Source organism: Canis lupus, chromosome 21, assembly GCF_011100685.1.
Source record: "Canis lupus familiaris isolate Mischka breed German Shepherd chromosome 21, alternate assembly UU_Cfam_GSD_1.0, whole genome shotgun sequence".
In the NCBI taxonomy this organism is placed as follows: domain Eukaryota; kingdom Metazoa; phylum Chordata; class Mammalia; order Carnivora; family Canidae; genus Canis; species Canis lupus.
Window position 1 is genome coordinate 51,408,187 of NC_049242.1, and position 13,743 is coordinate 51,421,929.

Sequence of the window (13,743 nt, forward strand, 5' to 3'; positions counted from 1 at the left end):
TACAAGTCTCACCATCACACTGTTTTTATCACTAAGGTCCCTGACAACACAATAAAAGACTTATTAATATGCATATATCTAGTATCCTTTGCAATTGTATTACCTTCAAAATCTAATGTTTGGCCTTGATTTCCATCATAGTCTCTGCTTTATGGTTACAGAGTGTATGTATATATAAGTGTTTTAGGGGAAGCTTTGAGACTCCCTTGGTGTGCATTTGGTTGATATTTAAATAACCTAAGAATTCTATTCATTTTCTTTAAGGTTTCTAATGCACCTAATATCACCAGACAATGAGACAATACTTATCATCTCCTCATATTGTTCAAAACACTAACACTGCTTAACTCAAAACCTTCTCTTCTACATGGACCTCATTTTTACCCACCTGCTGGCTCGAATCTCAGTAGGGACATTATAGCAATCTAGACATCATCATTATAATTTCCACTAATCTGGAATCTTTATGATTATCTGACTGGATAGACACACTCACTCCCAAAATTTGATAAAGAACGTCTACTTTGTAGAGCCATTTTGGTTCCTTTCTACTCACTTCCCCTAAGAGCAGCATGTGAGATCAGGATTTGAGTGCAGATGGTTTATTGGGTGATCTGCTCAGAAAGCTGTGAGAGGGAGTGGGGAGAGTAGATAGGAAAGGAGAAAGGAAGCCAAAATATGATGGTTAAATCCACCATTTGGGGCAATTGGGATTCAATTTCCCAAATATCTTCAAGAAGTGTGTAAAACACCTCCCAGAACTGTCAGAGCACAGGAGGCTGAGACATTTAGCCATCTTTCTTTGCGTACATGTGAGCATTCAGTCTGTAGCATGTGCTAATCTTGTGCAATTTATATATCTTGCAAATATTACTTCCAAATTGATGGCCTTTCTTTTTTAAATGTTTTTAAAGATTTTATTTTTCTATTCATGAGAGACACAGAGGGAGAGAGGTAGAGACACAGGCAGAGGGAGAAGCAGGCTCCATGCAGGGAGCTCGACATGGGACTCGATCCTGGGACTCCAGGGTTATGACCTGAGCTGAAGGCAGATGCTCAACTGCTGAGCCACCCAGGTATACCAGATGGCCTTTATTTTTCATCTGCATGATTATTTTTAAGGTACTAAATGCTGTGGTTTGCTGTATTTAATAATTAATATTTAATTATTTAATATTTAAGAGAGTGAGAGCAAGCCAGGGTGCATGTGTGCCCTAGCTGGGATGGGGCAGAAGGAGAGGGAGAGGGAGAACTCCAAGCAGGCTCCACACTCAGTGTAGAGCCTGCCAGGGGGCTTGATCTCAAGACCCTGAGATTATGACCTGAGCCGAAATCAAGAGCCAAGCATTTAACAGACTGGGCCCTTCAGCGTCCCTAAACAACAAAAACAAAAAAACCTTTTCAAATTGTATAATAAAAACTCACAATGTTTCTGATTTCTTTTGCTTGGTGTAATATTTTCGAAGTTCATTCACTTTGATGCATGTATCAGTTCCTAATTTCCTCTTGTCGCTGAATAATGTTTTATTATATGGACATACCTCATTCTGTTTATTCATTCCTCTGTTGATGGACACCTGAGTTGTTTCCACCTGTTGGCTATGGTGAATAGAACTGCTATGAACATATGTATACAAGTGTTTGTTTGACTGTTTGTAGTTCTTAAGATCCCATATTATGTGATTCAATTTATACGAAACCCTTAAAATCGACACACCTATACATGCAGAAAGCATATTCGTGGTTTCCAGGGATGAAGGGTAGGGAAGCAATGGGCACAAGATTTCCATTTGTGGTGCAGAGTTCCCAGAGCCAGGCAGAGGTGATGGCTGCACGACACTGAATGTACTAAATGCCTTTGAATCATACACTTTAAAAAGGCTAATGGCGGGACGCCGGGGTGGCTCAGTGGTTGAGTGTCTGCCTTCATCTCAGGGTGTGATCCTGGAGTCCCGGGGTCGAGTCCCACATCGGGCTTCCTGCATGGAGCCTGCTTCTCCCTCTGCCTCTGCCTCTCTCTCTCTGTGTCTCTCATGAATACATAAATAAATAAAGTTTAAAAAAAATAAAAAGGCTAATGGCTACTTTTGGAAATAAGAGATTTTTACTGGGCCTTTATGCTTGGATAAGAGTGTAAAATGATGGATAAGTGTTTAAGTGTAGAGTCTGCATTCTGGAATATGTGTCTAGACTTGGGGATAAAATGGTGGAAGCCACCTGCACTTACATGCTACTTACATTTATGTAACTGGATGTGATCAACCCAAAATAAAGAGTTTAAGAGAAAAAAGAAGATATCTCTTTTGCAAGTTTTGATTATATGAAATTTTACAAATAGAGGAAAGAATAGAGGAAAAGTCAATACAGAAAATGAGAGCTCATGGTCGCTGTTATGAACCAAAATCCAATATAAAAGGTATTTTTGAATTTTTTACTTAAAACGTCTGACTAAAAACCTGAGTTAGAAAATGACATTTCTCCAGCTTAAGAATTCTCTTTGTTTGGCAGCCAAAGAATAAAGACCTGGCAATGGGCTGTGCTTGGGTGTCATATCTAGGAACCTCCTTGTGTTTGGAAACTCTGTGTTTGTCATAGTCTGAGCATCTGGGCCAAGAAATCTTTAGCAGGAACCCCTGTGGGGTTTTCCTTATCTTTGTTTTAGCCCCTGGTGCTCTCTGATAAACAGCTGCAATGTGTCCAGACTTCTAGTACAGTAGATAATTACTCATCTCTGTTGCCTAGAGTTAGACTCTGAAGCTTTATTCCACTCCCTCATCCCCTTTTCACTCCTCTCTGTTTCCCTGGCTGAGATCCCACTTATTCTGGAAGTTAATGTTTTCCCATTGAAATAGATAGATACTGAGAATAGTGCATTTCTTCTCTACCTCTCCTTTATGACTTTGCTTTGGATCTTTCTTAATTATCCTACAGTAAAACCAAAGTAGGGGTGGCTATTATCAGAATTAATAAAAGTGGAGAATATGTCTCTTTCCCTTCTTTTCATCGCCAAATTTACAAAACAAACATTTAAAATCAGAATTTTGGGATCCCTGGGTGGCGCAGCGGTTTAGCGCCTGCCTTTGGCCCAGGGCGTGATCCTGGAGACCCGGGATCGAATCCCACGTAGGGCTCCCGGTGCATGGAGCCTTCTTCTCCGTCTGCCTATGTCTCTGCCTCTCTCTCTCTCTCACTGTGTGCCTATCATAAATAAATAAAATTAAAAAAAAAAATAAAATCAGAATTTTGTGAGCTCAAAAGGAAATAAGCAACCTGTCAATAATTTTATATATGTAATATATAAAATATAAAATTTGAATAAAATATAATTATAAAAATATAATCATATATGATTATATATGTAATATGATTTATCTATGCGTACCTATCTCTATGTGTATTCTCCTCAAATTCAAAACAAAAACTGAAAAAAATACCATTGACATTGATTTAAGGACATTAAGGAAATTAAAGATTAGAAAAGCTTTATTGTTACCTTGGTTACAGACCTGGTCACTGATGTAGCACGAGCTTAACACTGATATTTATATATTTGTGACTCTAATGATCTTCTATCCTTCTCCCTAATTCCCAATGTTACTCACCAAGTCCAGGCAGCTGTCTGGCTGGTAGTGGGGCATGGCTGGGTGAGCGGGTGGAAAAAGTGGGCAGTAAGCATTGAGATTGAGACGATTTGAGTTCATGGAAGGAAAATAGAATATTTTCACATCATGAGGGACTGGAGAGAATTAGTTTATCTGCTGCCTGATTTCCTAAGCACCTCCTTGCAGTAGACAATTAAAATTATTTGGAATTTACACAGCAGAATTGCCTATCCTCCTTTATTTATTTACTCAGTCATTTATGTTATACCAGTATGGATATTTATTGTATATGTTAGATTCTAATCCAGTACAACTTTATTTATCTCATTGATTAAAATGTTCCAGCTTTGGGCAGCCCGGGTGGCTCAGCAGTTTGGCGCCTGACTTCAGCTCAGGGCGTGATTCTGGGGTCCCGGGATCGAGTCCCACATCGGACTCCCCGCATGGAGCCTGCTTCTCCCTCTGCCTGTGTCTCTGCCTCTCTCTGTGTGTCTCTCTCATAAATAAATAAAATATATTTTTTAAAAAGTTCCAGCTTTGGACATTATAAGCTCTTTCAGTTGTCTCCTCTGTCCCCTTGACATCTCCTGTCACTGTTTCTTTTTGATTACTTTCTTACTTTTTGGCATGGAAATATACTCCAAACTTATCTTGTCTATTTCTTACCCAAGACCTAGAATATACCACTTGCTCAAGGTATTGTTTCTTTATTGGAGCATGGTATTTGAAGCAAAAATCTGCAAATTAGGTGTGCTTGTTACTGGGGTGTTGTTCTTTTAAAGTACTCTCAATGGAAAGAGCAGGGAAATGGGTGTGCACGCTGACCCCTGTAAACATATGTATCTATAAATATTCCTGGGTATATCCACCTGTGTCTATCTTAGCTGAAATATGAGCCCATACTGATTTCTCCATCTCTAATAGGTTGCCACGTCGATCATTCTAGACTTCTCCCCTGGCCCATCCATAACGTCCCATTCCAACAATGAGAAACCCGGCTTCCACAATCCACCGTCCACTTAGTTGTTCAATTCCAGTATCTGTGTATAGTAGTTTTACACTTGACTGACAACATTAATGCATGCTGTAGGCTGACTGTTTGTCTCCTCAAAATTAATAAGTTGAAAAGCTAAATCTCCAATGTGATGATATTTGGAGGTAGGGCCTGTAGGAGTTGACTAGGTCATGAGGGCAGAGTCCTCATAAATAAGATGAGTGCCTTTTACCAGAGACCCCGGAAGGCCACCTTGCCTCTTTTTGCCCTATAAGGACTGTGAGGTCTGTGAACCAGGCCGTGGGCCCCCATCAGACACTAAATCTGCCTACACCTTGATCTTAGATTTCCAAGACCCCAAAATTGTGAGAAATAAAATTTTACTGTGTATAAGCAATTCAGTATAGTATTCTGTTAGAAAGAGCAGCCCAAAAAGACTAAAGTAACACAGAATTATTTAAAGAAGATTTTAAACTCAAGACAACAAATTCAAACAAACCAACAGAAAAATAGAAGACACAACAGTCAATTCCAATAAAAGCAAAAAATATATGAAAAGAAACTCGCCACCATTTTAAGCCCATAGAATGGATACAAATTGATCTCTTGTATACTGTTTGTTTTTAATATCTTATAAAACCAAGAATTGGACAAGATGTGAAGCAATAGTAATAGCGGTCATCACATATTCCAGGAAGTAAGATAATTAGAAAGATGACTTTAGAGAATAATTTAAGAATATCCTGTGGTAGGAGGTGTGCACAATTTAAGACATAGACCTTGCAAATTATTTGCCAGTATATAAAGAGACATGCACCAGAATGTTCTGAGTTGGGTTTCTGATAAAATAAAAATATTGCAAGAACTGTAAATTTTATCAACATGTGAGGAAAAAAATGTTTGTATTTACACAGTTGAAAATGGTAAAATAATTAATATGAATAAAAGCCACACATTATGATAGAGAGTGAAAAATGCTCTTCGAAGACGAAGGAAAACGTGATAAAATGCATATTTTAAAAACACAATCATAATATATTAGTGAACTTGATTAAGGACAACTTTGCTTTAGTCTGCCCATATCCTAACAGAATGCACTCCCTTTCACAGACTTTCAAAACTGGAGAAAGATATAAGGAGCAGAGCACTGAAAATCAATCCCGAAAAAAATCTGATTTGTATTTAATGTTATATTTTGTAGAAAATAAGTGGAATAAATTTTAAAAAAAAAACAACTTTTTGGATCTGATTTCTATCTCTTGATTCTTCTGAAGCAATTGGTTCTCTGATTTAAAAAATTAATTAATAAGCCATAAAATAAATGGAATATCCCCCTTGATTTTACAAATTGATGGGACCCAGAGCTGAGGGGTAAATATTTGAAATATTTGTGTTGGAAAAGACACTAGAACATCACATGTGACATCTCAAGTAAAATCATAATCATAATAAGAGTAGTGGTTGCAGAGTTCTCTAGTGTGACCAAGAGTAGAGAGCTATCACAAGGGTTGGTTAGTGACTTTAAATAGGCTCCACCCGGGGCATGGAGCCCAGTGCGGGGCCTGAGCTCAAGACCTGAGCCCAAGAGCAGGATGCTTAGCCTACTTAGCCACCCAGGCACCCCAGCAACTTTTTTTAGTATATCCAGTCATAGCGGTTAGTGATTTTCGTCCTGATGTTTGTTAACAAGTGTTAATTTGTGGTAATTTAAATTTATTCTTAGCTGCAGTTTGGGCTTTGGGATAAAAGTCAATCACTTGTCCTCATGTGACTGAGGTTTTGATATGAAACACCTTAAATACGGTACTTAAGAAAACCGCCCAGGAGGGCAATCAAGATCTGAAAGCAAGTTTCTGTTGGTTTATCCTTGGCTTCGCTATCTCATGCAAGCACTGGTTTAATTCACGAAATTTCCTCGCAGCTGCCCTGTGGTAGGCGGGGTACGATGACCCACAGGAAGCAACAGTGACTGCAGAGCTGAAGGTGGTCATCCCACTACTCTTCAGATCAGACTCTTCAGGGGAAATGGTTTTAAGGAACGATGGTCAGGAGGAGCTCTCACCTCCCATTTGGTGCACTTCTAGAGAGATGCAAAGGTAGGCAGAGCTCATTTTCTATTCTCAGCTTCTAGGAAGAGTTCTGGGTTCAGCTATTGGTGGGTGACATGCGGGAAGGTGGGTCAAAGGTGTCTGGTAAAGGCCTGAGGTGAGAATGAGCTTTGGGATGAGTTAGCCTGCTCCTGACCAGGCTTTCGAAGGGCAGGTTCTCACCTACGTGGGCGTGAATGTCCAGGCTGCGGAATTGTGCCCCATTCAACGTTTACTTCAAAGGGAAATATTAGCTAACTTCCAGAATAAATGGAATCTGAGCCAGAGAAATTGAAGGAAGGGAAAAGGAAGAAGTGGCAGGCTAAGGGTATCAGTAGAACCCCCCCTTCCTGGTAAATGACTCTGCTGAGTCTATTCACATGCGGAAGGCAGCTCAACACACCCCGGCTTCACCCGTGACCTGATCTCACAGGGAAACTGTGAGAACTTGATGATGTAAGGAAACTTCACTAGCCCATCCGTATTCCCTGTGTAATGATAGAGATACTGCTCTTTTAGGGAGCCTGGGTAGTCAGCCGGTTAAGTGTCCAGCTATTGATCTCAGCTCAGATCTTGATCATCTCAGGGTAGTGAGTTCAAGCCCTGTGTTGGGCTCTATGCTGGGCATGGAGTGTACTTAAAAGAAAAGGGAAAGAAATATTATTCTTTCTTGAGACACAGAAGATCATATGCTAACATGTTTTGACATTGCCCCATAGCTATAAGTTTTAAACACATGCAAAAATTATCTGGGACCCAATGTAACCTGAGGTGGCAAGTTTAGGTTTTGTCTTCAGGATGTTTTACTGAGACCTGGATCCTGATCACTGAACAGATAGTCGCCAAGGCTCTGTCCGTGTTCTTTTTCCCAGACAGAGGTAGTGAAGCTACTGTTCGAGTCTATTTGTAATGATCCCTGTTTGTGTGGGAGAATATGCAGGAATGAGCACTTTTTTTTTCCTTTAAGGCAAAAAAATGACACAGAAACTAGGAGATACAGACAAACGAGACTCATTAGAGGTCACATCAGAATGAAGGCAGAGTCTGTCCAGCAGCGTGAGCAAGGGTGCGTCAGTGATTTATTGCCACAGTAACGGTGCATAACAAGTAGCCCCCGAAACTTACTGGCTTAAAGCAACAAACACGCATATTGCTGACAAGTCTGCACGTGGGTGTGGATGGTTCTTCTGAAATCCCCTGGGGTCACTCACACGCGTGAGGGTCCATAATTGCTACCTGATTTGGGATGACTCCCCCCGAGATGAAGGCTACGACTTCTCTCATTTCCAGTGTCTCTTATCCTCAAGCAAGGGGGCCCAGCTAGTTTTTCTTAGCCACGCATGAGCTCAAGAGCCTATGCTTTTAAGATATTTGATGATATCTCCTTGGCCAAAGTGAATCACAAGGCCAACATCAACATTGAGAGAGGAAGAAAATATATTCCACCTTTTAACGGGGGCAGCAGCAAAGTCATGTGGCCCTGGTGTGAACGCAGGGAAAGGGAAAGGATAAAGGCTGTCGGTGCAACAAACCTGTCTGCAGGGCTGCTATGCAACAATGAACAAGAGCCTGAAGGCCATTTGGAGTTGGCCCGGCCATCAGAGCTTCTAATAAATCGTCACTATGCTTGTAGCAAAGGGCAACATTAGCGAAGGCCAGTTTGCCAGAGAAGGTGAAGTCTCATTTGGTTCAAACATGGAAACGCCGACTGACATTTTCCGTACATGGAAAGTGAAGATTCTCATTTTACGTAGTTTCTATTCCCGTGCACTTACACATTCATGATATAAATTAAAAATGTATTCTCTTTTACTGTATTGTAGGCTTCCCATTGACAGGAATTACGTATGTTTGGTTCATTGCTATATTCCTAGCAACAAAACCTATAATAGGGTCTGGCACATAGTAGATATTTAATCAATATTTGTTGACTGATGGAATGAGAGGATAGTACTCTTGTGAACAGCAGCCACGATACATGGCTCTTACAGGATTCTACATGATTCATTTTCCATCAGTCATTTTCTTCTAGAAGATATAAATGTAAGCATTCTGTGTGTATATTTATTATATCAAGTTTTAATAATAAACAATTTTTAAAAATGATGCTAACTATCTACTAAGTACTTAGGAGGCACCAGGTACCCAGTTCCCAGTTTTATGCATACAGATCTGTGAAATCATAGACGTATGACAAACAATAGGAGGCAGGTACCACAATCACCCCCTTTTTATGATTTTATAATTTATTTATTTATTAAAATAATTTATTTATTTATTTATTTGAGAGATAAAGAGCTAGAGAGCTGGGGGGAGAGGCTGAGGGACAGGGAATGAATCTCAGGCACATTCTGCACTAAGCATGGAGCCCACCTTGGGGCTCCATCTCATGACCCTGAGACCATGTTCTGAGCTGAAACCAGGAGTTGGATGCTCGATTGACTGAGCCACCCAGGTACCCCTCCCCCACCATTTTATAATTTTAAAAACCAGAGCATGGAGATGGTTTATACAGTGCGTGACTGGAATTATAACTCTGGTAGAGTAACTTACCAGCACAGCAGACTGCCTCATGATACCATTCTCCCCAAAGGCCGCTTTTCATGTCTAGAAGAAAGGGGTTGGAGAATGAGTCTGTTTTCTGTAAAATGTTTACATTTACAGTGCTAGAGACTGTGTTAATACACCAGAAGGAACACCTGGAGGGTTTGGCCCGAATCCTCTACAGAAAAACATCATCCAAGAAGACCAAACAGACAACCTGAAGACCTTCCTGAAGGGGGAGCCCCAAATCCTGGGGGTGAGTGAGCTTGGCCTCCAAGCATAGTATTTGCGGAGATAGCGGATTCCAGAGAGGAGAACAGTTTTCCTTTGTGACGCCTGAGCCATGATTAACTGTGTCCTAAGCTGACTCCATAAACCTCTCAGTGGCAGGAAAGAGATTTCTTTAAAAAAAAAAAAAAATCAGAAGTACTGTAATCTGAAAGGAAAATGCATTTCTGCAATGAAAGGGGGAAAAAAAGTTATCCTAAGATCTTTCTAAATAGCCTTGCACTTGAGGAAAGGCCATGGACTCCTAGGGGTTTCATCCTGGGAGCCCTTTCAAAACCAGTTGTGTGTCACGACCACAAAATCTTCTTCCTAGAGACCTGCAAGCCTCATGCTCTGAGCGTCTTCTTCTTCGCTCCCAGGTGGCCCAGATTCTGATTGGTCTGATGAAAGTGTGCCTGTTTGCTACAAATCAGTGTTTCTATTATTCTGACTTCAGTTATTGGTGTCATCCCTTGAGCATGGTCTCAGGATATCCGATATGGGGATCCTTCTTTGTGAGTACACCTTACCTTCCTCAGTGATAGCAGTCTGCAAATATTCCTTCCAGCCTTCTCTTTCCAAAACCCAATGACTTGACCTGGGATTTTACTTCTTAGAGCGAAATATGTGACTAACTGCATTGGGGTTCGGATGATCTCTGGTACGGGTGGCAGTGCAGGGGCAGGCCCACCAGGCTGAGTGGCTCCCTCCATTTTTAGTTCCTTATATCCGGAGCGGTGTCTATTGCTGCTGGAAGAAACAGGACACTGAACCTGGTAAGTACTTCCGGGGCCCAAAGCACAAGCAGAATCAGGCAGCAAAAATAAATAAATTAATTAAAATTAATTAAATTAAATAAAAAAAGAATCAGGCAGCAGGTACGCTCTAGCTCAAGACAAAAGAAATTTAAAAAAAAAAAGACAAAAGAAATAATCCCCAATTCTCTGAATCATCTGGGCTCTACGGGGTCATGGCAAATTCTTCCATGAGGAAACTGAGGTTTGACGGACTTTTTCCACCCCTATTGTCTGACATTCCGTCCCTGGGATTAATTTGTGAACATAGAATCCAATGCTTCAGCCCATGCTCCTCCTTCTTTCTTAGACTTCGGGGAATTATTTGAGAATGTGTCTTCAACCCCTTAAAAATAAGTGAATGTGGGGATCCCTGGGTAGCTCAGCGGTTTAGCACCTGCCTTTGGCCCAGGGCGCGATCCTGGAGTCCTGGGATCGAGTCCCACGTTGGGCTCCCGGCATGGAGCCTGCTTCTCCCTCTGCCTGTGTCTCTGCCTCTCTCTCTCTTTCTGTCTATCATAAATGAATAAATCAATCTTAAAAAAAAATAAGTGAATGTTTTTGTGTTTTCCAAAGAGAAGAAGAGCGTGAAACAGGTGACACCGATCATTGTCTTCCAGATCAAGGGCAGCCTGGGAATGAACACGCTCAGTGCTGTGGTTGGAGGAATAGGGACAATCATATCAACAGTAGAACTGACTGTGGAACTTAAGTCAGAAAGAAGGTGTCTTATTTTTGTAAGTGTTTGCGAGCTGCTTTGATTTTCTGAAACTCTGTTTATATTATCTAAATGTATATTTGCCCGAGGTGATTGTCTCTTAGTTGATCCTGGCGTATCATGACAAGCCGGAAGATCCAGGACTCTGATCTCATGGGGAGAATTTTCAGCCCCTTTCTGCTGGGACCTACCAGGATAGTTACCTTTTTTCTCTCATTCTTCACTGAACAGAGTTACATTAGAAAAAATTTTTTTTTACATTTTTTAAAATTTAAATTCAATTTGTTATACATATAGTATACCATCCAGTGCTCCTAAGGATCTTTTTATAAAGTCTCCAGGTTCAAGTTGAGATGGCAGCAGGCTGCTGTGCTGGCTCAGTGAGCTCGGTGTCATTTGCAGGGGGTGGTGGTGGGGAGGAGAGGCAGGGCCCCAAGCCAAGATGCTCAGAACCTCCGGGGTGTGCTATGTAAAAGGAAAGGACAGTGATGTCCCTTTCCTAGGCCTGGAGGTTCCCTGATCTTTAGATGAGAAAAAAGCATAAACTCATACAGGGGAGTGGCTATAAGGAAAAAAACTTGAAGCAGACAACATAGAGAATTTCTAAGCCAAAAAAAACTAAGGAAATACATCTGATTTAATCTGAATTTCCCTGCACTTATAGAGATCCGGAGTAGAACTCCTCTCAGTCATTTTAGGATCTTCTTGTCAATTTTTCTTTTTTGGTTTGTTATGAGAAAGAATGTACCTGTTTCTAAAGTGGAGGAAGAGTCAGATTGGAATCAGATAATCCAGGGCCTGCAGAAGCTCCATCTATTAATTATATTCCTTCCCTTTTTCCCTCTTTCCTTGCGGCATCTGTTTCTTTTTAGAGGGCATTTGAGACTGTGATACTGGTCCTTTCCCTCCTGGAAATCAGCATCGCCATCTCTCTTTCTGTGTTTGGGTGCAAGGTGACCTGCTTTGTCTCGCAGGTGAGTGCTCAGGACCTGAGGGAGGGTTCACATTTGGCGAGTGATGCTGAGTCTGTGTTTCTGTTTCTTTCACTGGCTCTTCTCTCTGAACCGATGGGAAAGATAAAGGAGCAGAGTGAAGGAAGGATGGCTGTGATGTGACTTCTTCCTGAAACTAGAGAACACAGCAGCACGCAGAGATAGAGCTATGGCAGGTGTTTCCAGGAGTCTCATAGATCTTGCTGGATATTGATCTTTATCTAGTGAGGGTCCAAGGCCCTGAAAGAACAGATACTTAACTCTTAGGTCCCAGGATACAGAAAAGAAGGTGTTTCCAGGATAGATGTGAATCCCTCTAGCTGAAAGAGTACGTGCATAACTCTGTGTGTGATTCTCAATCTCCAACAGGTGGTGGTTATCCAGTCAACCAATGACAAGTTGCCCTCAGTAACGGCCCCTTATGAACATGTTTATGAGGAGCTGGAGTTTTAACAGAATTGTTCCTGCTTTTAGAAAAGTCATTCATTGTGCGTCACTGAGTCAATAATAGCTTGCCTGCCAGGAAGTGTTCACATCTGTGCACAAGAACAGTTATTACAAAACCAAATAAAATACATTTTTTCCCTCTATTGGTGCTGATTGTGATTTTGAATCCCATCCTCCCACATCGTCCCATAACCAATCATATGCCTGGGATGCACAGTATCATTTCTCTTGATAACTCTTAAAGAAACTATGCCGCACACACAGGAAAGTGAGAAGATCACTATAACAGCTGGCCAATTTCTTTTTTTTTTAAGATTTTTATTTTTTTTTTAAGATTTTTATTTTTAAGTAATTTCTACACCTAACAGGGGCTCAAACTTATGACCCAGAGATCAAGAGCCACATGCACTACCAACTGAGCCAGCCAGGAACCTCCAATTTTTAGATAAATAGGAAGAGAACATCCTCATGTAACCAGCACTTGTGTCAATGAGTTAACATTATCAAAGTTCCTGAAGACTGAGTGCTCCTTTTCACTCACTAAGATCCCCAGGGTAACTGCAGTCTTGACTTTTACAACCAATGTGAGTTTTATCCGTCTTTGAATTATATAAAAGGGAATCTGTGATCTGTATAACTGAGTATGCGTACTGAATATGGCTCCTTTCTTCTAGCGTGCTCGTGAACTTCACTCATGCGATTGCCAGTGGCAGTAGTTTATTCATGCTGCTGAAGATATTCTATTTTAAGACTTATGGAACAAGCTATTACCTATTTAGTATTGATGAATATTTGAGATACTTCCATTCGGGATGAACAGTGCTGTGCACGAAAACTGTACCTCTATACCTTGGTACAGGCATGTGTACAGTTCCACTGGAATTGCTAGGTCATATCCAAATTGCACATCACACACACATGCCTTCTAGCAGTCCCTGAATTCCAGTCACTGTACATTTTCACCTTGACATTTGTGGTTTTCATTTTAACCATCTTGATGTAGTTGTTCACATTGTAATACTTTTAATATTATCTATTAAAAAATAAATGGTATTTTTATTTTTATTTATTTTTTTAAAGAATTTATTTATTTACTCACGAGAGGCACAGAGAAAGAGAGAGGCAGAGACACAGGCAGAAGGAGAAGCAGGCTCCATGCAGGGAGCCCAACGTGGGACTCGATCCTGGGTCTCCAGGATCACACCCTGGGCCGAAGGCAGTGCTAAACCGCTGAGCCACCCGGGCTGCCCAATAAATGGTATTTTTAAAATGATTTATAAAAAAAAAATTGCAAAAGA

The 13,743-nt window shown here is 40.8% G+C and overlaps 1 protein-coding gene across 2 annotated transcripts; it reads left to right on the top strand.

Annotated features, from left to right (window-relative positions):
- Window positions 1-6,157: 6,157 nt before the first annotated feature.
- On the top strand, window positions 6,158-12,588 carry LOC102155749 (membrane-spanning 4-domains subfamily A member 4A-like). Of its 2 annotated transcripts, XM_038568197.1 has the most exons (8): window positions 6,158-6,252; window positions 6,518-6,692; window positions 9,348-9,483; window positions 9,875-10,009; window positions 10,214-10,270; window positions 10,909-11,025; window positions 11,879-11,980; window positions 12,368-12,588. In XM_038568197.1, the coding sequence occupies exons 2-8, from the start codon at window positions 6,622-6,624 to the stop codon at window positions 12,449-12,451; spliced, it is 702 nt and encodes a 233-aa protein (XP_038424125.1). In that variant the 5' UTR covers window positions 6,158-6,252; window positions 6,518-6,621; the 3' UTR covers window positions 12,452-12,588. The 2 variants fall into 2 exon arrangements, with proteins under 2 accessions (XP_038424125.1, XP_038424126.1); XM_038568198.1 differs by lacking the exon at window positions 10,214-10,270.
- Window positions 12,589-13,743: the final 1,155 nt, after the last annotated feature.

Excerpts from the sequence above, each read along its gene's own strand:
- LOC102155749 (XM_038568197.1), top strand. The coding sequence starts at position 6,622 with ATGGTTTTAAGGAACGATGGTCAGGAGGAGCTCTCACCTCCCATTTGG. Across the intron at positions 6,693-9,347 it reads ACTTCTAGAGAGATGCAAAG|TGCTAGAGACTGTGTTAATA; the intron begins GTAGGCAGAGCT and ends TTACATTTACAG. Across the intron at positions 9,484-9,874 it reads GGGAGCCCCAAATCCTGGGG|GTGGCCCAGATTCTGATTGG; the intron begins GTGAGTGAGCTT and ends CTTCGCTCCCAG.